Source organism: Anoplolepis gracilipes, chromosome 1, assembly GCF_047496725.1.
Source record: "Anoplolepis gracilipes chromosome 1, ASM4749672v1, whole genome shotgun sequence".
Classification (NCBI taxonomy): Eukaryota; Metazoa; Arthropoda; class Insecta; order Hymenoptera; family Formicidae; genus Anoplolepis; species Anoplolepis gracilipes.
In genome coordinates this window covers 12,190,173-12,216,674 of record NC_132970.1, presented here as the reverse complement: position 1 = coordinate 12,216,674, position 26,502 = coordinate 12,190,173, and the positions used below count along the sequence as shown (strand labels likewise).

General features: G+C 24.0%; 2 protein-coding genes across 7 annotated transcripts in view; both read right to left on the bottom strand.

Moving 5' to 3' along the window:
• Positions 1-7,592, bottom strand: part of LOC140668353 (uncharacterized) — a 48,529-nt gene extending 40,937 nt beyond the window's left edge. Inside the window, exons 1-7 of one of the 3 annotated variants that reach the window (XM_072897294.1) lie at positions 7,383-7,592; positions 7,025-7,126; positions 6,670-6,762; positions 6,068-6,376; positions 5,469-5,603; positions 4,718-5,041; positions 4,369-4,482 (exon numbers count right to left, since the gene is read on the bottom strand). In XM_072897294.1, the coding sequence (XP_072753395.1) occupies positions 4,369-4,482; positions 4,718-5,041; positions 5,469-5,603; positions 6,068-6,376; positions 6,670-6,762; positions 7,025-7,126; positions 7,383-7,479 (1,174 nt within the window). In that variant the 5' untranslated portion in view covers positions 7,480-7,592. The remainder of the gene's footprint in view (positions 1-4,368; positions 4,483-4,717; positions 5,042-5,468; positions 5,604-6,067; positions 6,377-6,669; positions 6,763-7,024; positions 7,127-7,382) is intronic. The other 2 variants (XM_072897303.1, XM_072897321.1) reach the window with 2 other exon arrangements.
• Positions 7,593-20,122: 12,530 nt separating this feature from the next.
• LOC140668332 (uncharacterized) lies at positions 20,123-26,090 on the bottom strand. Of its 4 annotated transcripts, none has more exons than XM_072897265.1 (10): positions 25,900-26,090; positions 25,548-25,643; positions 25,187-25,282; positions 23,883-24,194; positions 23,284-23,418; positions 22,535-22,858; positions 22,184-22,297; positions 21,433-21,759; positions 20,851-20,979; positions 20,123-20,600 (listed from the first exon to the last, which is right to left on the bottom strand). In XM_072897265.1, exons 1-10 carry the CDS (start codon positions 25,994-25,996, stop codon positions 20,578-20,580), a joined length of 1,653 nt encoding a protein of 550 aa, XP_072753366.1. In that variant the 5' UTR covers positions 25,997-26,090; the 3' UTR covers positions 20,123-20,577. The 4 variants fall into 4 exon arrangements, with proteins under 4 accessions (XP_072753366.1, XP_072753372.1, XP_072753361.1 ...); XM_072897271.1 differs by having other exon boundaries at positions 25,187-25,279; XM_072897260.1 differs by having other exon boundaries at positions 25,187-25,279; positions 25,542-25,640.
• Positions 26,091-26,502: the final 412 nt, after the last annotated feature.

The window sequence follows — 26,502 nt, the reverse complement described above, 5'->3', positions numbered from 1 at the left end:
TTAATTATGAGTTTTTGCTTATACTTATAATACAGTTAATAACGATCTTATCGAGGTAATTGAAAAACGAAAATGAAGATTGAAATCTATATTAACTCATCGAAAAATTATCGTATCAAATTTTTGCGATAATGCATTTTGCAGAAGAAAATTGGAACTTTCACGCACTTTTCATTCTATTGAGCTACGTCAATTGATTCTACGTCGATTGATTCACGTCATGTAACTTATTAAACTGGACTTTCTGTTAACTGATTTTGCAGGTCTTCATTTTGTCATCCGCCATTAGAAAACTAATCATCTCTTAAAATACAGACTTCAAGTTTCATTTTCGTTTTTTTTTAACACCTCGATAGATAATTGTTAACTGTGTTATAAGCATTTGAAACTTTATAATTTTTTCCTATTTTTCTAGTGTACCGCTTTTTTTTCTAGTGAAATGTATATTGTGTCTAACTTATATTTTTTAAGATTTTAAAGTTTTTTTCGAATTTTTTTAACACATTAGGGTTATACTTTGTCAAAAATCTATTTTGTTAAAAATTTATATTTTGTCAAAAATAGCAAAAAGCACATTATTTTTGTATTTTTTACTTCAAATTTTTGAAAAACCAGATATGATAGAACAATTTCATTACTAGACTCAAATTTAGTGGCTAAAAGTCTACGGTAAATGACTTGAGAAACTCAATCCATATTTGACATATTGACCAATGTAATTATCATAATTAAATTAATTTAAAATTGAATAAATACATTACACTATCTCTTTACTTAAAAATGCCATTTATTCTTTGAAACTAGTGTTACTACGTTACATTTATTACAATTAATGTATCATGTTAAAACACATACAAACACACAAATTTGAAGAAATAAAAATTTGAATACATATATTTTTTTTAGTAGAACACATAAAAGCATATTTAAAATATTATTGTTATTAAATCTGTGATGGCGAATTTGTATTTAAAAGAAAAAAAAATATTTATATATATGTATAGCGTGTTCATTTAAAAAGTTTCCATCCTGCTTATTTTGTGACTGATTAATTTTGAAAACTACAGAAAGATGTCAATTTTGTTTTCGAGGGGAGCGTATAAATACAATGGTGATATGATAAATGCAACGGTTTTACTTTATCGCCATTGCAGGGATAGCTACCTTAAAAAATTTTAAATAGTAATAGGAATCAAGTAGCATATCATTTTAAAGGTCTTTTGATTTTCTTTAAAACCGCGGTTTTTTTTTAATTTGAGTGAATATTTTTTGAGAAATCGTACTAGAAAGTTTCAGGTATAAGAAAAAAATTTTAGATGCAAAGATACAATTTAGAGTAAATTTACTTATTTTACATGTTATTTTAAACATTCAAAATATTCGCCGTTATTAGCTAAATAACAAAAAAGACGACCTCAAACTCTAAGCAAACATTTTTAAAGGTATTTGTTGGAATGGCTCTACATTCCTGTACAATTCTTCGACTCAAATCATTCATTCATATTTAATTAAACCGTTTACTAATAATGTCAATACCATGTCAGTTGCGCGAAAGTCAAAGTAAATAAAAATCAAAAGATATAAAATTAAAGATGTAAAGTATAGGTAGTCGCACGATTTATAAATAATTTTATAAACAAAATAATGTAACATTTTAGTCGATACAAAGAAAATATTAATTTTTTTTTTAAATCCGTAATTCATATTGCTGCAAATATTTATCATATATTATTTACACATGGTCGTTTTTTGAAACTAGCAGAAATACATATATAATTTAAATTATTTTGTAACAAAATAATTATTGTGTTATAAATGATAATAGCGAAAAGAAGATTAAAAACTATTAAAACTTATTTTTGTTATTTCTATTATATAAATATTCTTGTGATTATAATGCTACATGTATCTTTAATATGTAGTTTGTATTATTGTATAACATACATATTATAACATTTTATATAAAACTAATAATTTATTAAATACTTACTTAATTTAAAACTAACAAAATATAAGTCAAATTGCAATCAATTTTTTTTTCAACTTCCAACAAATCGAGCTAATTGAATAATTTTTCATATAAATAGAATAAAACAAGGATTATTCTCAATTTTTTTAAGAGAATTGTTTGAAGGATTTATTAAAAAAATTCTTAAAGAAATCTTTAGTAAATATATATAATATGTACTAATATACCACATAGACATCGGAAAAAAAATATATACAAAATATTCCTTTAATGTCTCTCTTTATGTATAATTTCTTTTTATTTGATTAACTGTAATTAGTCATAAAATATAAAATATTATAGTTCTCCAAATTTACTTCCGTAACAATTAAACTGAAAATTAAAATGTTGCATAACGAACTTGTACATTAGAAGTTATTCTCAAATAGCCACTACATTAGATTATCTTCGAAGGCAATTATGCTATACACATTCCGCTGTAAATTTTGAATTTAGTAATATATATAAAATTTTTAAATTATTCTATTTTTAACTAAACTTATAATAAAAATATATCGTTTAACAATCGAATAGTAAACATTTTATCATCTGCAAAACTGCAGAAAAATCAATCTTACTCTTTTAATTTGCATAAGTTTATTTAATTTTTAAAATTACATTATGTAATAAATATAAAGTCAATTATTACTCGTCAGTGTTGCTATTTCGTTCATTTCCTATTTAAATTGCTGGATTATTGGTTGCTGCTTGTTATAGCAATGTCTTCAATATCTGTTTTGAAATCCATACTACATCGAACATTATTTAAGCTTGCATTGGTTCATCATCTGTACAAAATAATTAAAAAAATAAAAACTGTAAGAATAATCTCAGCGTAATATAAATGCTACAATTATTATTACTTTATACAAATGTGATTTTATAAATTATTAATTATATTTATATATTTTATACATGTAATAAGTGCAACAAGACTTAATATCTGAATATAATGTTAGATATAAGATTAACTAATTTAAATATTTAAATATATATAATTTATAATATTATTCACATATTTATAGAATAAATTTATACCTTGTTCATCTTCTTTACTTTCTATTATGTTACTTTTCTTTTTGTGGTATACATATAGGTTCGTTATAAGAGTGAATACCCTACTTTCTAATTCCGCTTTATCATTAATTCCTTGGTTTATTTTATCATCTGTACACAGAATTATTAAAAAAATAAATATTAAAATATGTTTAGTATCATAAAACCTTGTTCTACAATCAAATGTATTATATAATTGGATCCTAACGTTATCATTATTAAATAAAAAAATTATTATTATTAAATCACTGATATTCAAATGTCAAAGACTATTCATATCCACGAATATTATACACACCTTTTCTTATACACGATTACTGAAACACGATTTTGACAAACTATCAACTATAATTAAATAATATACTGAAAATATTTAGTCATTATATGTGTACATAATATCAGTTTTAATTTGAATTAACTTAAATAATTGTAATACATTTACGATGTACATAAAAATCTAACATCTATTTTTTAATATTTATTGGAGACAAGAGTATATAATTACGAAAATTGGTACAATTATAAAAATAGTATAATTAAAAAAATATACTTAAAATTATTTTACCTTGTCCGTTTTTTGTAATTTGATGTTCTTTTATTAAGTGATGTTCAAATGAACGTTGTACGATAACTTCAAAAGAGGAATCACATTTCATGCATTTTAATTCTATATTGTTTACAAGTTTGAAATATTTCCATATAATAGCCTTTGATGCACTTTCTTCTATGTTAATATCCAAATGTTTTCGCAAATGTCTATATTGATGTGACAAATCAAAAGAATGTTTATGTTTTTTACCACATTGTTTGCATTGTGCTTTTACTTCTTCTTTATCGTTTGTTATTGTGCAGTGTTCCATCCACCAGGTTTTGCGTATAACATTTCCTTTAATATTATATTAACAATATTGTCAAGAAATCTTTTATAATCCGAATTGCCAACTCTTTACATCTTTGAATATTATTTAAATAAATAATTTTTTTGTACATAATTATTTAAATAATCGATTTTACAAATTATTAATTATATTCAAATAAAAAAAAAATAAAATATCCGGATAAAGTTAATTATAACTATTAAATAAATACAAAATAACAGTAACATATCATTAATGTTCTAATTTTCCACTCAGCAATATACGTAAAAACAAAATATATATATATATATATATTTATATATCTGTTTTGTATGCAGTTACATTGTTGAATAAGAAAATTAACACACATACAACATAGATGTTGTGTTTTGTTTATTGTGCTTTTATGTTAAATATATAAGAATAACTTAACACATATAAATTTACCTTTTTTATCTATCCTATTTTTCATGTTTTGGAACATACGTTTTGCAAGATCTTTATAAGATGATATAAGACTTATTCTATCTCTTTCACTATTAATTCCTTGGTTTATTTCATCTGCATATAGAAAAAAAATAAATGCTAAAATATCTTTAGTGTTATAAAACTTTATTGAGTTATTATGTCTGTGTGTAATATTAAGTTTAATTAATTTAAATATTTATAATACATATGCTTAAAGTATATATAAAAGTCAAATATCTTTTTTTTAAAAAGTTTATTGTATATAATAGTAAATAATTAAGAAGTATATAATTAAAGAAATTGTACTATATATGAAATTATTTTTTACCTTGTTTGCTTTCAATTTCACTTTTATGTGTTTGTTTGAGGTGTTTTGAAAAATCATAGTTGATTTGTATTGAAATAAGTTTATTACATTTCATACATTGTAGTAGTATATCGTTTTGAAGTTTAAAATATTGGAAAATACTTTTTGATACATTTTTTTGTTTGTATGTTACCGAATGATTGCGCTCAAAATGTCTACGGCAATTTATGTTACAAAAGTAAATTGCTTTTTTTTCTTCATCTTTACAATATTTACATTCTGCCATATTGTTTACTATTGTGTAATGTTTTATCCACCAATAATTTTTTATCACATTTTCTTCCGCTTTAATATTATATTAACATGGTGTTATTAATAAATCTTTTATAATTTTAATATCCAAGTCTTTATACCTTTGAATATTATTCAAACAAAATAACTTTCTAGAACGCTATGATTTTTAATACTTGATTTTAAAAATTGTTAATTATATTCAAATAATAGATGTAAAAAATTAGAATGCTTGGATAAAGTAAGTTATAATTATCAAATACATACAAAACAACAGTAACGTAACATTAATGTTATAACAGCAACATAACATTGTTATAATTTTTCACTTAGAAATATACATAAAAAGATATGTATGTATATTGTAGTTATATTGTTTAATAAAAAAATTAGGAAATAGATATTATGTTTTTGTTGCTTTAATGGGTAAGTATAACTTAAATAATACTTATAACATAATAATACTTATAACATAATTTACCTTTTTTAATTGTTTTTTCTATTATCTGTTTTTTTCTAGCCTCTACTTGTTGGAATTCGTACTTTGTAAAATTTGATATAATATTTTTTATATTTGCTTCCACGTCACCATTTATTTCTTGGCTCTGTTCATCGTCTGCATGTAAAATGATTGAAAAATAAAGGTTAAAATATTTTTAGTTCAATATTAAATCCTATATCTACATTTAATCTCATTATTTAATTTAATCATAAAATTCTTATTATTAAACCACTATTAACCGAATATCAGTTTTCAGATCCGGAAATATTATTTATATGAATCTTTTTGTTTCTGATTACTTAAACACGATTTTGACAATCTATCAATTATAATTAAATAATATAATAAAATAATAATTATATTATTATGCTTACAATATAATAAAACTAAAGATATTTAGTTATCATATCTGTATATGATATTAGCTTTAATTTAAATTATCTTAAATATCATTATATAACATATTTATAATGTACAATAAAGGTCAAACATCCGTTTTTTAATATCCTTTTGTATATAAAAGTATATGTTTGAAAAAATAGAACAATACATAATATACATAAAATGAATTTCTTTACCTTGTTTGTTTTCAATTTCATTTTTATGAATCTCTTCTAAGTGATATGAAATACTACTGTTTAATTGAACTTCGAAAGAACATTTACATTCCAAACATTTTATTACATTGCCTTCGGATTCATAATGTTGCAAAATTTTATATGATAAATTTTCATTTATATTAATTTTGTCATGTTCTGTTAGATGTTCTTTTAAATTCGTTACATCAATTGAAACTTTATGTATGAAACTTTCACGTGTGTCTTTACAATATCTGCAATGTGCTTTATCGTTTTCTATTGTGCAATGTTTTATCCACCAAGGTTTTTCTATGAAAGAAATTTTCTTGCGCTTTAATATGATATTAACATAGTATTATTAAACTAAATCTCTCATAAATAAATTATTTGTATAATTTAATTCTTTATATTAATTAATTATTCATATATATTTAAATCATGGACTATAATTTAAATCAAATTTTTTTGTATACAATTATTGTATTTGAATATATAATTTTGTTACTAATTGTATTCAAATATAATATAATATAGGTATCATTAATTACATTCAAATTATTAAATCCATAAAAATTAAAATTTCAAAGTTGTAGAACTTTTACCCAAAACGTTGTTTTCTGGTGGATTCTTTTTCTCGTCTTTTTCTGATGAGGCATACTTTCTCTTATTGCTTTTTGTTTCCACATCTGCTTCATCTGCTTGCGTATTAATAAAAATATAATATTAACACTATCTATTATACAACTTATGACATCGAACACAAGAATAGAACTGTTTCGTATAATATAAATCAAATTCTTTGTATAGAATTATTGTATTTGAATACATAATTTTGTTATTAATTGTATTCAAATATAATATAATAGGTATTATTAATTATAATAGGCATTATTAATTATATTTAAATATATTAAATATATTAAATTCGTAAAAATTAAAATTTCAAATTTTTATAACCTTCACCCAAAACGTTGTTTTCTGGTGGATTCTTTTTCTCGTCTTTTTCTGATGAGACATACTTCCTCTTATTGCTTTTTCTTTCCACATCTGCTTCATCTGCTTGCGTATTAATAAAAATATAACATTAACACTATCTATTATACAACTTATGACATCGAACACAAGAATAGAACTGTTTCGTATAACATAAATCAAATTCTTTGTATAGAATTATTGTATTTGAATACATAATTTTGTTATTAATTGTATTCAAATATAATATAATAGGTATTATTAATTATAATAGGCATTATTAATTATATTTAAATATATTAAATTCGTAAAAATTAAAATTTCAAATTTTTATAACTTTTACCCGAAACGTTGTTTTCTGGTGGTTTCTTTTTCTCGTCTTCTTTTAAGTTATCTTTTAACTTATATTTTCGTATATACATGTATATTTTTTTTGACATACTTGCTTGCGTGTTAAGAAATATGATATTAACACTATCTATTATACAACTTATGGTATCGAACACAAGAATAGAACTGTTTCGTCGCAACGTATTTGTAGAATAATTTTGTTAGGAAAGGTCACGAAAGGAGATACTATTTTTCAGAAGAACCTAAATATTGATACACAGTTTAAATCTGACTAATGTTTGTTTTGTATCTAATTATTTAACGATCTTTCGAAATTCACGCTATTTACCAACATGAAATAAACTTAAAAATAAAATTAATTGAAGAGTAAAAACTAATATCGGTGCAGCAATTTTGTTATTTATTTTGTCATAGAATACGAACAGAACATTGAACTTATTAGAAATTATGAGTCTTAAAATCAAATCATACTATTTCTTACATTTACTCAAAGAAAATTTAAATTGCGTTAAAAATAGCTAGATTATTCGCTGCTGCTTGTTATAACAAAGTCTTTAATATCTGTTTTGAAATCCTTCAAACATTTTTGAGTTTAAATTAATTCATTATCTGCACAAAACAATTAAAAAATAACTGTTTAATAATTTCAACACTGCTACATAACGCATTGCTACAATTATTATTCGATTCGGTCTTGGAATTGTTATTATTATATCGCATATTATCCAAATATGTAAATATTCAGATTTTCAAATGTTATTTGAACTAAAAAAATATTTTGTACCTAATTATTTACAAATATGATTTTATAAATTATTTGTTATATTTATATAATAAGAGCAAAAAAATGACTTATTGTAACTGAATATAATGTTAGTGAATATGACAAAAGCTAATTTTTAATGTATAAACATAATTTAAAAAATATCTAAATGTTTACAGCATTATATCTCGAACGTTATTCAATCTTTTTATTTTCTTCTATCTTACAATTCAATTTATGGAATATATACTTTATAAAATTTGAAATAAGACTTTCTGTATCTGTTAACGCGTTACCATTAATCCCTTGAGTTCATTTGCATAATGCTTGATAAAGATAAGTACTAAAATATTTTTAGTATTATAGAACTTTGTTACAACTATTCACATTATTTCATAGAATCATAAAATAGTTTTATTAAATCACTTACTATCTCAGTATCATAGCACATTTAAATATGTAAATATTATTTAGACAAACCTTTTCTTATATGAGGTTATGGAAATGTATAATTTTACAAACTTTATAATTAAATAATAACATTTATAATTAAATAATAGGCTCAAGAAATGTGGTTATTATATTTGCATAATATTAGCTTTAATTGAGATTGACTCGAATATTTGTATTATATTTATGATGTATATAAATTATAATATATATAAATTTATGATATATATAAAATTTAAACAACTATCCTTTTGCTCTTATACATATATAAAAGAGTTTTAATATAACTATTTTTATTTATTATAAAAATCCATTGCGTAAATAATTGAAAAAGAAATAATTTATGGTCGAATTAAGTATTAAATTAAGAATGAAATATAAAACCTAATAAAAACAAAATGAAATAGCTTTTACAAGTTAGCATGGTAAGTAGAGCGATTTTATTATAAGAAGAGTAATTAATAGCACACCTTATTATAACAATAGTAATTATTAATCTGTATATAGTGCATATTAACATGGAGCTTAAATGAACTTTATCGGATATTGTAACAAATTTCGGATCTTTCTTTGGACCATCCTCAGCGTTATAACAAACACACAGATATAGTATAAAAATGATACAAATATCGCTCACGGACCAATTTAAGAATTAACGCGGATAAAATATGATCGTCATAAAATTAAAAACAGAAACTAATACAAAAAAGTTAGATTTAAAAAAATATAAATATTAACGATTCATATTTGGTCAATTTCATTTATGCTGTCCATTAGAAATGCGAAAGTAGACTTTGTCTCCTCCAATCCGCATCATCTCTTGATTGGCAGACTCAGACACAAAGTACTTGTAAATTTGATTGTTACTATAGTTAGATACGCAAAATATTTCGTTAAAACCGGCAAAGATGTTGAACCAAACATTATTTGATATCGATAAATTTCAAATTCTAAACAACTTTCCTAATTACAATATTTCTATACTGTTATAATAATTTTGTATTTAAATTACGGTTATTAAAAAATTCAAATTGAAGATTCAATGATGGGTTCAAATTTAACAACAGTGATACAGATTGCAAAACAAATTTTATAGATAATGTTACATCAGGCTGTTAATATCATCAATAGTACAACAGTTTTGATTCTAACGGGTTAAGTTGATTAAATGAAGAAATTGACGAGTATTTGTTCGCTTTGCATTTTCATATAATGTAGCGCAATTTTATAAATTAAATATTAGCTTTTTTACAGTTTGTTAATTATACTTTATTTAAACAACGTCAAATATCTGAAACTTATTTATCAATAATTTTATATAACATAAATTTATCAGAATATATTCTATGGAATTTATATAATACATTATATTATATATTATATAATTTTATATTATGTCTTTTAAAAAATTCATAAAACTTTTGCAGGAAACATTTTTCGATAGAGGCCTCTCGATAAAAACCTTTGACGTTCTGACATATCTTGCACATACATGCGCGCGCGCGCGTGTGTGTGTGTGTGTATGTATGTATGTATGTACATAATACACATAATACGTATATGTATAAAACATAAAATATACATATAATATGTATGTATTATAATAAGATATTATAACATTATTATATTTATAAAATCTTTTTAAAATATATATTATACTAATAAGATTATGTATATATATTTTTTTTATTAGTATAATAATATCTATATACAAATTTTATAAACAATGTTACATCAAACAGTTAATTTTATTAATAATACAATCATTTTGACTCTACTTAACGGCTAAATTATCATAAATATTATATAGATATTATATTGTTTAAAATATTATATGACACCATCTGATAGCCCTTTTTATAAAATGCATATTATACTAATCAGAATATGTAAATTTAGATGTTATAATTTAAAACATAAATTATTACAATAGGCAAATGCCAGAGTCAATCAGATATTAAAACGTGCGAGTATTTGTTATACAAATTGAAAAGAGTTACATATAAGCAAACAGTTTGATCCGATATGTAAAATCTTCGTCAGTGGAACATGACTCGTTACATAAATGTAAATATCAAAGTCAACCGAGAGTGAGTGACATTTAAGATTAAAGAATTTAAAATAAAATCATGTAAATAATGTGCCGATTTCACCAATTATAAGATGAGTACTAAAAATCAACATAATTAAAATTTTAAGTAAATTTCTTGAAACAATACGCACGAAAAGAAGTATAAGAACGTATAAAAACAAAGATAATTCTGCAAAACATGTATACAATATGTAATGTTTTTAATAAAACAATTATATACAAAAGGAATATTGTACATAAGATTCTAAGTAGCATGTTTTTTTTAAATAGTCAGAGATAATGAAATAAAATAATAAATGATAGTAATAGTAGAACTACTACTATTACTACTAATAAATGATAAATTAATTACAAAGAATATAATTAAATTATTTGAGTGCAGCGATAAATACGAAATTCTGAAACAGAATTGCTAATTGTGTTAATGTGACAATCCAATACAGCTGATTTCTTGAAAGAAGAATTGCTCATTGTCAGTATATTTCAGTCACATAAATAGCGCCAGTTAAAAATTCTGCATGAAACGTGTTCTAATGCATTCATGGCGAGAATAAAAATTTAAGCCTAAAAAGAGAGAAATTCTAACTAGTAATGTACAGAACAAGAAGGAAAAATTAAATAAAACAGTTTATGTTAAATAAAAATGCTAAAAGTTGTACGAAAGACCAGCTGATTATGATAAGATGGAAAGGACAAGTGAAGAAACAAGAAAGGAAAGGAAAAAGTCTAGGGTAAGGAAAAGCAGAAAAAGGGAGAAAAGGAGAAGGGGGTAAGAAACTGAAAACATCTCGCAAGAAATATCAAAATTAATCTATCCAACGCAGGAGATTCGAATGTGAAAAATTGCTAGAAATACTGATATAGCAATCATTAAGGAGTTCAGTATTGTTCTTTAAATTTTAACTGTTTAATTTTGTTTGATATAAATCATTAAAATATTACGACCAATCAATTTTATAGACAACATTTCAATGCTCATACGTGGAAAAAGGATTCTTAAGTGATGAATAAATTTATTGAGTTTGCAAAACTTTTGAAATTCTTCTCGCAACATCTGTTATTTCAAAAGAAAATAATCTGTTAGTTTTTATTGATCGTACATTTTTACTTTCGCATTTTTGTTACCATCAAAAAAATTTTTGAAAAATAAATTAATATTCTTTCAGATAATATCCCGTCGGATTTATTTTTGAGAATCATTGAAATCTCGCTTGAAAATATTAATGAATTCGACACGTACGCGAAGATCTAGGAAAAAGGACAGCTGTTCAAACAATATCCTTTTTTTACAGTGTTATTTGTTAATAACATTTCCGAGAAGTTTGAATCCGCGGTTCAGTTGTATGGTAAACGATTTGTAATAAATGATTACGGTTATCCTTTTTTAATCTTTGTAAGTTCAAATTTATTAAGGTACATTAGAATCTTTTTCTAATATATTATCGTTGTAATGTGATAAAATCTATTGTCGCGATTGTAATGCGTCACATAATATGGTCAAGTAGACAATTAAAAACAAGAATCTCAGAAAATCATATTAGACAAAATAATGCTTACAATTAGTATTCGGTCATTACGGTATATCGGATTAATCATGACCATGATTTTGATTGAAAACATTCGTATTTTGGATGAGAAATTTTTCTTATAATATTTCGGAAATAATTCATGTCAAGGCAATTCAATGACTTAAATTTATAGAACAACCCCGAACTCTTCAATGATTGTTATACTGATATTCTTAACATCATCTCTCTTTCAAATCTTCCGCGTCGAAGAGATTAGATTTGTATCTTGCCACGTATTGTAATTGGTTTTTTTCCTTCTTTTCATTTTACCTTTCTCAATCAAATCCGTTCTGATCTTCCTTTGCTTTTTTTTCGCTTTTTCTTTCATAATCAGACAGTTTCTCGCATGCTCTTTTCGTTAGGTTAGACTCGACTTAAGTTCGACTATTATTTACAATACATGATTACATTGTCAGGTATACTTTAACTTATTTTTTTTAACTTTACAGCTTAATATAAATTTTGTGTTTTAATGTTTTTGTTTATATTCACTTTTATTAAACATTCTACTTGTGTTACTGTCGGCTTGTTTCTTTTGTCTTTAGGTGTAAAATTATTGTTACTGCCCGGAAAGTATTGTTGTGTGAATACATTTTGTATAAAATTACTAACAATACCAGCATTATTTTTGAGTGATGCAACAACTAAACAATTATTTTGTTGAGAGGATTCAGCTGCAAAAGATGGTCATCACTTCGTTATAAATAGTAATCCAGCCGAGAGAATCTGGAATCATTTCCTGGTTGCAGCGCTCAAGTAATTTAATTTTTTTATTTTTGGAAATTAATTTTTTTTCTAAATGTATGTTCTGATCCTTTGTCTTTACTTATTTATATAATGTATCTATTTAAGTTAAATCTATTTAAGGTAAAGATTCTTCGTGTGTAAATAATTTGAGGATTAGTCTAATTGATTATAATTAATAGTAACATTTCAGCACATAATATCATTAAATTTAATTTATAGTTATCGTAAATAATTCATTGAGTGACTCTATGTACTTTAACAGCTGTACTCCAACGTACTCATAACATACTCAGCGTACTATATGTTTTTTGTTCTAATAAAATTTTTGAAAATAAAATATGACAGATATAGATGTCTTTCAAACATTTTGACAAATGCAATAAAATAAAGTAAATACAAATCTCCAAGAAAATCGAATATTTTAAAATTGAAACAAGAACTTTGAACTTTTAAATAAAAAATACCATTTTGCATATTATTGTAGTTAATATCAAAATGTTTTCAAAATACTGCGATTAAATCTTTCTCTTTTAAAAATTTCGGTAAGATGATCTTCACAAGAGCCATACATAATGATGAAATATCAAAATACTGATACTGCTATTTAATTTTTTAAAATGACAAATTTCTGTTTAAAATATTTTTCTTCTAAATTTGCTTTGTTTTTTTCGATATATTTGATCATTCCTGGATTTTATACATCCATTATATATTAAAGCTAGAAGTTTCTGTATTTTTAAATTCAAATACGTAGTATGCACGTGCAGCTACATAAGAAGCAATAAGCACGTTACATATAGAGATTCCTGTTAAATTTATGTGTTAATTCAAGCAATTACCTGTGTTATAACAATTTCCTGCTTATTTTATAAAAGCAAAATTTGAATTTTTGTGTTAAATTTTTAACACACTCTTATGTTAATATAACATACTGTCGTTATGTTATTTTAACTTTTCTGCATTGAGTTAATATTCACCGGTTCCAATAGTTATAACAATACAATTAACAACTAAATCTCACATTAATTCATATTTTTGTGTTAATTTTTTTACATATTATTTGTATTATTTGTTTACATATTTGCCTTTTGTTAAATTAACATTAAAATTAGAGTGGATAAATTGAGACACGACAAATGTGTTAAATTTAACAGAAAATTTTTTACCGTGTGTGCCATTCATATGTTTGCGCAATCTTTCCTCCCTACCAATCATTAACCCAATGATAGTTCCCGCAAGCGTCAGATAGAAGAATTTGCGCAGAGATGTTGTTTATTTCAATATGAAAAAAAATTAAAATAATATTCACTCCATTAATTTCAAAATTAAACAAAAATAAAAAATATTCTTTTTGTTTTCGCCTTATTTTTATTGTATTTATTTGCACTTTACAAGAAGTAAAATAGTATAAAATATCATTATTAATATTATTATTAATAATTCGAATAAATAAGACTCTCAATATTTACAAACACGTAACTATTAACTTGGCAATAAGAGTCATGCGCGGATATTAATTTAGAATTAATTCTCGCGAAAGTTGAACTGTGCACAGGGCACATATTTTTACTTGGTGTATTTACCAAGAAATAGATTCTCATTTTTGAGAACTCTATAACCCCTTTTTACCCCCCTAAAGAGATGTAGACGAAGAAAACAAATAGACGAGAGAAGTTTTGGGTGTGAGGCTGAATAGCTCAGTGTTAAGGAGCAGTCGCCCGGCAAGCGAAAGACTCGGGTTCGATTCCCGATTCAGCAACTTCGCCCCGATATTTTTTCTCGTCTTTGCATCTTTTGTTTACTGATGATACTTTACCAAGGGCTTATGGTCTACCTAGGGTCCACAAAATTAATACACCATACAGACTTATTGTTTCCTCCATAAACAGTTCTCTATACTTTCTCGCGGTGTTCTTGCATAAAATCATGAATAAGAGTTTTCCTACGACTCCCAGTCATATTAAAAATAATTTTGATCTAGTCAACAAGGTATGAAATTTTCATATAGATGATGATGTAAAGCTAATTTCACTTGAAGTGATCTCATTATTTACTAACATTCCTCTAGATTTAGCATTTGACAGTGTCTCTAAAAGATGGCCTTACGAGATAATTGTGATTTACCTGAAACGGAATTTTTGAGTGGAGTAAAATTGGTTTTATATTCAACCTTTTTTACGTTCAACAATATTACTTATCGCCAGACTTATGGCACTCCTATGGGTTCTCCTCTACCTCCGATTGTGGCAGACATTGTATTACAGGATCTAGAGGAGAGAGAGCTCTGAACACGCTACGTTTTATCCCCCCCCCTTTATATTTTAGATATGTTGACGACATTCTAATGCCAGTTCCTTCTGGTTCTATTGACTTGACGCTTTCTATTTTTAACTCGTTTTACGACAGATTACAATTCACATTAGAGGTAGAATATGACCGGAGAATTAACTTTTTAGACTTAACTTTGATAGTCAAAAATAATTTCTTAATTTCTGACTGGTTTCATAAAACAACTTTCTCGGGAAGATATCTTAATTTCCATTCACAACACCCGCATTGCCAAAAGAAGGGTACGATATTTGGACTCGTGGACAAAGCTTTCGCCTTGTCACACCCTAGATTCCACACAAAAAATTTTGACCTCGTTATTAAAATTTTGATAGACAATTGTTACCCACTCAGTTTGATTTTTGACGTTATCAACCAACGTTTAAAACATTTGACAAACAAACATGACTCTATAAAACACGGGACAGCCGGTAATTCTTTTCTTTTTTTTACCGTGTCATATTTATCGGACATAACTGATCGATTAAAGAACATTACAAAAAATATAGATATTAAATTGTCTTATTTTAGTTTACATAAACTAAGTAGCATAATTAAAGTACATAAGGATGTCGTACCGAGCAACTGTAAAACAAATGTAGTCTACAAAATAAGTTGCTCGGAATGTGATGCAACTTACGTAGGACAAACCTTTAGAATGCTTAAGACGAGAATTTCAGAGCATAGATCGTAAATCAACAGAAATATTAATAACCCTTTAGTTATCACAACTCACAGACTTTTATACAATCATGATTTTTGTTGGAATAATGTCGAGATCTTAGATAAAGTTCCCTTCTATAATAAAAGATTGATCTCGGAGATGTTGTTTATAAAAAGACAGAGTAATGGTTTGAATTTACAGACAGACACAGAAAATTTACCGGTTTTATATCATGACGTAATAAATAAACTTCCGAAAATTTCAAAGTCATGATTTTGTATATAAACGGTCTACCTCACTATTCCTTTAGCAGTAATCGTTTGTAATGTGAATTACATTGTTGGTCTTAGAGAGAAAAAATTTGACAGAGTTTTTTATGTTGTAAGTACTTTCTCAATCAATTGTACATACAGTTTGGTAACTTGAATTATGTTTAAATGAAATTATATATTTCTAGGTTATTGTAATCAAGTCATTAAGCTTTCCTTTTTTAAAATATACGAATTTAATTCTTCCCGGCCTACCAACCGTTGGGAGTTTGATTTATTTAAAGGATACTCGTAAAAAAAAATTTGTTAACTATACTTGTACTTGCGTTCCGCCGACTACTGCTCATGACTTCTTAATATTTTAATTTTTAATTTTTTAATTTTCTTAATTTTATATTTATATTTGTATCATTCTTCCTTTAAATGTAATTCATACACTTATACTTTGCGCTGAAAAAGGCTCAAAACAAGAGCCCGAAACGTTCGTATTTAAAAGCTTCTTATTATATCTTATATTTTGTGTCAATTATATATTTGATTCTTTGAATTATACATTTTTACAACACAATATTGTGCTTTAATCTGAGGTGACTCACATCCATTGCTCTCTAAAGCCTTTCGCCAATTTAATTCTTTGTTATTTGAATGAGAGCTCTTTTTTATGTTTAATAAATTTTAATAGAAATAAATAATTTATATTTATTTTCAATACAAAGATCATTCTTTCTATCCATGTACAATTTTTCCTATCCACAGGTACGATCTGACTTACCTGATTAGAAAGTGAATGCGCAAAACTGAATTTCTAAATAAACTATATTATCTTAACGAAAATAGTAAATGAATTGGAATATTGTTTACTAAACATGTTTAACATATCAAAGAGAACACGTTTGTAAATTTATTGTAATTAAAAAAATTATTGAACATTCGACTTCTAGTGATTTTTTTCGAATTGTGAACAATCTCTTCTAATTTTACCTTATATGTTTTAATATATAATTTTGATTAGTCTGATTTTTGTAATATACACAACTTTTTTTATTCAAAAATTTTAAATATTATTAGAGTGGCGGAAAGCACAAATTTATTTTTTTTTTCCCTAATACAAAGCATGAAAAAATGTTGTTAAATATTTACTTTTTCATATCTGTAGAAATTAATCACATCTTAATAAGGTCGAATAACTACAAATATATTAATAATCACAATCAATCTCTCTATCTTACTTTAAATCATACAAGTTAAGCATAGCAGATTCCCAGTTTCTAGTCGGTGATGAATCAAATCTGAAAAAAATTTTGTTGTAAATGAAAAATAGTATCAACTTGACGAAACATTATCCACTTGATGAAACATTTTTAAATCATATGCATATAATAAAAATTTACTATACTGAATAAATTTATATATTAATAAATATGATATTAATAATTATAATACATTAAAAAAAAAAAAGATCTTATTTGTAAACTTTAAAGTATATTTAAAAGGTTTCTATTTATCTGAATACAACAATTATTAAATTTAGTGACTTGTAATCTGTTATAAATTACATAATTTAATAGAGAAAAAAAAAAATTTTGGGAGATATTAAATATCCGTAAGTTATTCAATAACAATATCAATATCAACAGTATCAAAAATTTTGTTCAAATCGATATAGATAGCAACTTGCAAGTTCTTCTTACTAACCGCGTTTATTTTATCATTAATTCAATGATATAATGATACAACGATACAATAATGATGAGACAGAGCAAGAAGTTATAAAACCATTCAAGTCATTAACAAATACATTTTTAAATATAAATATAATTATAATTATTAAATATAATTTACTAGTTATAATATTTTCGAATATTGTTGGCATTATGCTTTGTTTTCTTATAAAGTTAGAAAGCAGAGTCATATTGTTACTCTAAAATATTACAGTTATACACAGTAATTTTCAAAATTATAGAAGTATTTCACATGATAAAGATTCGTTAAAGATACGTCACATTATTAACATAATATGTTTATACAAAGAATATTGGAGAAATATTTTTCGTACAAACGTTGGAACCAAAACTAAAAATTTAGCCATAAAATATTCAAACAGTCAAAAACAGTACTGTCTATATTAAGAGAATACTCAGCTCATGCTCATATATCATATCGAACCAATAATCTACACTGCTGGAATATATTCATTTAAAACAATCTGCCAGACAGTTGACTATACAGTCGGACCTCTTATCCTACGACATTTTCGATCCGAAATCTTCCCCTTAAATCTCTGATCCTACGACAAAAATTTGAGAATGGGGGTATAATTCTCCTTTAGCGATCGTAACATGAAAGGATTTTTTCTCGTAGGATAAGAGGTTTCGTAGCATAAGAGGGTTGTAGGACAAGAGGTTCGACTGTAGTAAGAAAAAAATTAATACAAAAATTATAAAATATTGTATATAAGTTGCGTTCTGATATTTACTGCCAATACTGAAAATTTATAGTGTATATAACGTAATAAACTATAGATTTTCAATACTGGTACCGAATATCGAAAGGCAGCCATAGCATATATATAATTTAAAAAATTCGTGATCTACTCTAACAAAATTAAAAAATAAGCCAGAAATCAGGATCAAACAGCGGAGGTATACATTGATGTGAAGGGTATATTAAAGCAAGTAGTATATATTGAAAAAAAAGACCATTACTAATAATGTCAATATCACGTCGGTTACGCGAAAGTCGAAAAAAATAAAAATCAAAAGATATAACATTAAAGATGTAAAATACAGGTCTCACAATTTATAAATAATTTTATAAACAATATAATGTAACATTTTAGTCAATACAAAGAAAATATTAATTTTTTTTGAAAATTCGTAACTGATATTACTGCAATTAATCATCACATATTATTTACACATCGTTTTTTGAAATTAGCAGAAATATATATGTGGGATATGGTGGACAGAAAGATGTTATTAACTAAGAAAAGGATTTATTGAGGATATAGAGTATAATATAATAGTGTACGCACAGAATGACGGCTGAATACAGACTGCCCTGAGAGACTGCACTGATTCATCGTGCTCTCTCAATATCTTGTACTAATGTGATTCATCGTGCTTTCTCAATATTTTAATCTGTTATAAACAATGCTAGATACTCGCACCGTATGATCTAGCCGCTATCGCCTGCAACGTCACACGCGCGCACATAAAACTTATCTTCTAATAACAGTGTCCTGAGGAATGCAGTATGTTAAATAATGCGTTTTTAATCCTACATATATATATTATTTAAATTATTTTGTAACAAAATAATTATTGTGTTATAAATGATAATAGCGAAAAGAAGATTCAAAACTAAATATTAAAACTTATTTTTGTTATTTCTATTATATAAATATTCTTGTTATTATAATGCTACATGTATCTTTAATATGTAGTTTGTATTATTGTATAACATACATATTATAACATTTTATATAAAACTAATAATTTATTAAATACTTATTTGATTTAAAACTAACAAAATATAAGTCAAATTGCAATCAATTTTTTTTCCTTTTTTCAACTTCCATCAAATCGAGCCAGTTGGATAATTTTTCATATAAATAGAATAAAACAAGGATTATTTTCAATTTTTTCTAAAGAAATCATTAAAAAGGATTTATTAAAAAAATTCTTTAAAAAATCTTTAGTAAATATATATAATATGAACTAATATACCACATAGTCATCGGAAAAAAAATATATACAAAATATATTCCTTTAAGGTCTCTCTTTATGTATAATTACTTTTTATTTGATTAACTGTAATAGTCATAAAATATAAAATATTATAGTTCTCCAAATTTACTTCCGTAACAATCTAACAGAAAATTAAAATGTTGTATAACGAACTTGTATATTAGAAGTTATTCTCAAATAGCCACTACATTAGATTATCTTCAAACGCAATTATACTATACACATTCCGCTGTACCTTTTGAATTAAGTAATATATATAAAATTTTTAAATTATTCTATTTTTAACTAAACTTATAATAAAAATATATCGTTTAACAATCGATTAGTAAACATTTTACCATCTACAAAACTGCAGAAAAATCAATCTTACTCTTTTAATTTGCATAAGTTTATTTAATTTTTAAAATTACATTATGTAATAAATATAAAGTCAATTATTACTCGTCAGTGTTGCTATTTCATTCATTTCCTATTTAAATTGCTGGATTATTGGTTGCTGCTTGTTATAGCAATGTCTTCAATATCTGTTTTGAAATCCATACTACATCGAACATTATTTAAGCTTGCATTGGTTCATCATCTGTACAAAATAATTAAAAAAATAAAAACTGTAAGAATAATCTCAGCGTAATATAAATGCTACAATTATTATTACTTTATACAAATGTGATTTTATAAATTATTAATTATATTTATATATTTTATACATGTAATAAGTGCAACAAGACTTAATATCTGAATATAATGTTAGATATAAGATTAACTAATTTAAATATTTAAATATATATAATTTATAATATTATTCACATATTTATAGAATAAATTTATACCTTGTTCATCTTCTTTACTTTCTATTATGTTACTTTTCTTTTTGTGGTATACATATAGGTTCTTTATAAGAGTGAATACCCTACTTTCTAATTCCGCGTTATCATTAATTCCTTGGTTTATTTTATCATCTGTACACAGAATTATTAAAAAAATAAATATTAAAATATGTTTAGTATCATAAAACCTTGTTCTACAATCAAATGTATTATATAATTAGATCCTAACGTTATTATTATTAAATCAAAAAATTATTATTATTAAATCACTGATATTCAAATGTCAAAGACTATTCATATCCACAAATATTATACACACCTTTTCTTATACACGATTACTGAAACACGATTTTGACAAACTATCAACTATAATTAAATAATATACTGAAAATATTTAGTCATTATATGTGTACATAATATCAGTTTTAATTTCAATTAACTTAAATAATTGTAATACATTTACGATGTACATAAAAATCTAACATCTATTTTTTAATATTTATTGGAGACAAGAGTACATAATTACAAAAATGGTACAATTATAAAAATAGTATAATTAAAAAAATATACTTAAAATTATTTTACCTTGTCGGTTTTTTGTAATTTGATGTTCTTTTATTAGGTGATATTCAAAATTATTTATGAATTCAACTTGTAAAATTGTGGAATCATTTGCACATTTGGTGCATTTTAGTTGCACATTGTTTACAAGTTTGAAATATTTCCATATAATAGTCTTTATACTTGTTTCTCTGTTAATATCAAAATGTGTTCGCAAATGTGTATATTGACGTGACAATGCAAAAGAAAGTGTATGTTTTTTACCACATTGTTTGCATTGTGCTTTTACTATTTCTTTATCGTTTTCTATTGTGCAGTGTTCTATCCACCAGGCATTGCGTATAACATTTCCTTTAATATTATATTAACAATATTGTCAAGAAATCTTTTATAATCTGAATTGCCAACTCTTTACATCTTTGAATATTATTTAAATAAATAATTTTTTTGTACATAATTATTTATATAATCGATTTCACAAATTATTAATAATATTCAAAAAAAAAAAATAAAATATCCGGATAAAGTTAATTATAACTATTAAATAAATACAAAATAACAGTAACATATCATTAATGTTCTAATTTTCCACTCAGCAATATACGTAAAAACAAAATATATATATATATATTTATATATATATTTATATATCTGTTTTGTATGCAGTTACATTGTTGAATAAGAAAAGTAACACACATACAACATAGATGTTGTGTTTTGTTTATTGTGCTTTTATGTTAAATATATAAGAATAACTTAACACATATAAATTTACCTTTTTTATCTATCCTATTTTTCATGTTTTGGAACATACGTTTTATAAGATCTTTATAAGATGATATAAGACTTATTTTATCTGTTTCACTATCAACTCCTTGGTTTATTTCATCTGCATATAGAAAAAAAAAATAAATGCTAAAATATCTTTAGTGTTATAAAACTTTATTGAGTTATTATGTCTGTGTGTAATATTAAGTTTAATTAATTTAAATATTTATAATACATATGTTTAAAGTATATATAAAAGTCAAATATCTTTTTTTTAAAAAGTTCATTATATATAATAGTAAATAATTAAGAAGTATATAATTAAAGAAATTGTACTATATATGAAATGATTTTTTACCTTGTTTGCTTTCAATTTCACTTTTATGTGTTTGTTTTAAGTGTTTTGAAAAATCATAGTTGATTCGTATTAGAATAAGTTTATTACATTTCGTACATTGTAGTAGTATATCGTTTTGAAGTTTAAAATATTGAAAAATACTTTTTGATACATTTTCTTGTTTGTAAGTTACCGAATGATTGCGCTCAAAATGTTTACGGCACTTTGTTTGGCAAAAGTAAAGTCCTTTTTTTTCTTCATCTTTACAATATTTACATTCTGCCATATTGTTTACTATTGTGTAATGTTTTATCCACCAATGATTTTTTATCACATTTTCTTCCGCTTTAGTATTATATTAACATGGTGTTATTAATAAATCTTTTATAATTTTAATATCCAAGTCTTTATATCTTTGAATATTATTCAAACGAAATAACTTTCTAGAACGCTATTATTTTTAATACTTGATTTTAGAAATTGTTAATTATATTCAAATAATAGATGTAAAAAATTAGAATGCTTGGATAAAGTTAGTTATAATTACCAAATAAATACAAAACAACAGTAACATTAATGTTATAACAGCAACATAATATTAATGTTATAATTTTTCACTGAGAAATATACATAAAAAGATATGTATGTATATTGCAGTTACATTGTTGAATAAAAAAATTAGGAAATAGATATTATGTTTTTGTTGCTTTAATGGGTAAGTATAATTTAAATAATACTTATAACATAATAATACTTATAACATAATTTACCTTCTTTAATTGTTTCTTCTATTATTTGTTTTTTTCTAGCCTCTACTTGTTGGAATTCGTACTTTGTAAAATTTGATATAATATTTTTTATATTTGCTTCCACGTCACCATTTATTTCCTGGCTCTGTTCATCGTCTGCATGTAAAATGATTGAAAAATAAAGGTTAATATATTTTTAGTTCAATATTAAATCCTATATCTACATTTAATCTCATTATTTAATTTAATCATAAAATTCTTATTATTAAACCACTATTAACCGAATATCAGTTTTCAGATCCGGAAATATTATTTATATGAATCTTTTTGTTTGTGATTACTTAAACACGATTTTGACAATCTATCAATTATAATTAAATAATATAATAAAATAATAATTATATTATTATGCTTAAAATATAATAATACTAAAGATATTTAGTTATCATATCTGTATATGATATTAGCTTTAATTTAAATTATCTTAAATATCATTATATAACATATTTATAATGTACAATAAAGGTCAAACATCCGTTTTTTAATATCCTTTTGTATATAAAAGTATATGTTTGAAAAAATAGAACAATACATAATATACATAAAATGAATTTCTTTACCTTGTTTGTTTTCAATTTCATTTTTATGAATCTCTTCTAAGTGATATGGAAGACTACTGTTTAATTGAACTTTGCAAGAATATTCACATTCCAAACATTTTATTACATTGCCTTCGGATTCATAATGTTGCAAAATTTTATATGATGTATTTTCCTTTATATTAATTTTGTCATGTTCTTTTATTAGATGTTTTTTTAAATTCGTTACACCAATTGAAACTCTATGTATGAAACTTTCACGTGTGTCTTTACAATATCTGCAATGTGCTTTATCGTTTTCTATTGTGCAATGTTTTATCCACCAAGGTTTTTCTATGAAAAAAATTTTCTTGCGCTTTAATATGATATTAACTTAGTGTTATTAAACTAAATCTCTCATAAATAAATTATTTGTATAATTTAATTCTTTATATAAATTAATTATTCATATATATTTAAATCATGGACTATAATTTAAATCAAATTCTTTTGTATACAATTATTGTATTTGAATACATAATTTTGTTACTAATTGTATTCAAATATAATATAATATAGGTATCAATTACATTCAAATTATTAAATCCATAAAAATTAAAATTTCAAAGTTGTAGAACTTTTACCCAAAACGTTGTTTTCTGGTGGATTCTTTTTCTCGTCTTTTTCTGATGAGGCATACTTCCTCTTATTGCTTTTTGTTTCCACATCTGCTTCATCTGCTTGCGTATTAATAAAAATATAATATTAACTATCTATTATACAATTTATGACATCGAACACAAGAATAGAACTGTTTCGTATAATATAAATCAAATTCTTTGTATAGAATTATTGTATTTGAATATATAATTTTGTTATTAATTGTATTTAAATATAATATAATAGGTATTATTAATTATAATAGGCATTATTAATTATATTTAAATATATTAAATTCGTAAAAATTAAAATTTCAAATTTTTAGAACTTTTACCCAAAACGTTGTTTTCTGGTGGATTCTTTTTCTCGTCTTTTTCTGATGAGGCATACTTCCTCTTATTGCTTTTTGTTTCCACATCTGCTTCATCTGCTTGCGTATTAATAAAAATATAATATTAACACTATCTATTATACAATTTATGACATCAAACACAAGAATAGAACTGTTTCGTATAATATAAATCAAATTCTTTGTATAGAATTATTGTATTTGAATATATAATTTTGTTATTAATTGTATTCAAATATAATATAATAGGTATTATTAATTATAATAGGCATTATTAATTATATTTAAATATATTAAATTCGTAAAAATTAAAATTTCAAATTTTTATAACTTTTACCCAAAACGTTGTTTTCTGGTGGATTCTTTTTCTCGTCTTTTTCTGATGAGACATACTTCCTCTTATTGCTTTTTCTTTCCACATCTGCTTCATCTGCTTGCGTATTAATAAAAATATAATATTAACACTATCTATTATACAACTTATGACATCGAACACAAGAATAGAACTGTTTCGTATAATATAAATCAAATTCTTTGTATAGAATTATTATATTTGAATATATAATTTTGTTATTAATTGTATTCAAATATAATATAATAGGTATTATTAATTATAATAGGCATTATTAATTATATTTAAATATATTAAATATATTAAATTCGTAAAAATTAAAATTTCAAATTTTTATAACTTTCACCCAAAACGTTGTTTTCTGGTGGATTCTTTTTCTCGTCTTTTTCTGATGAGACATACTTCCTCTTATTGCTTTTTTTTTCCACATCTGCTTCATCTGCTTGCGTATTAATAAAAATATAACATTAACACTATCTATTATACAACTTATGACATCGAACACAAGAATAGAACTGTTTCGTATAACATAAATCAAATTCTTTGTATAGAATTATTGTATTTGAATACATAATTTTGTTATTAATTGTATTCAAATATAATATAATAGGTATTATTAATTATAATAAGCATTATTAATTATATTTAAATATATTAAATTCGTATAAATTAAAATTTCAAATTTTTATAACTTTTACCCGAAACGTTGTTTTCTGGTGGTTTCTTTTTCTCGTCTTCTTTTAAGTTATCTTTTAACTTATATTCTCTTATATACCTGTATATTTTTTTTGACATACTTGCTTGCGTGTTAAGAAATATGATATTAACACTATCTATTATACAACTTATGGTATCGAACACAAGAATAGAACTGTTTCGTCGCAACGTATTTGTAGAATAATTTTGTTAGGAAAGGTCACGAAAGGAGATACTATTTTTCAGAAGAACCTAAATATTGATACACAGTTTAAATCTGATTAATGTTTGTTTTGTATCTTATTATTTAACGATCTTTCGAAATTCACGCTATTTACCAACATAAAATAAACATGAAATAAACTTAAAATAAAATTAATTGAAAAGTAAAAACTAATATCGGTGCAGCAAATTTGTTATTTATTTTGTCATAGGATACGAACAGAACATCGAACTTATGAAAAATTATGGGTCTTAAAATCAATTCGCATTCTTTTTAAACTTAAATATTCTTTTAAACTTAAGATCTACGAGACTAATATACATATAAATTATTTTAAATTATGTAATATTATAATTATAATTTGTTATATGCGCTGCTTGTG

Bases quoted from the DNA above. Each gene is read 5' to 3' on its own strand.
- LOC140668332 (XM_072897265.1), bottom strand. From the start codon at position 25,996: ATGTCAAAAAAAATATACAGGTATATAAGAGAATATAAGTTAAAAGAT. The intron at 25,283-25,547 runs GTGAAAGTTATA...TTAATACGCAAG, and splicing joins ACCAGAAAACAACGTTTTGG to CAGATGAAGCAGATGTGGAA. The intron at 24,195-25,186 runs GTAAAAGTTATA...TTTTTTTCATAG, and splicing joins ACCAGAAAACAACGTTTTGG to AAAAACCTTGGTGGATAAAA.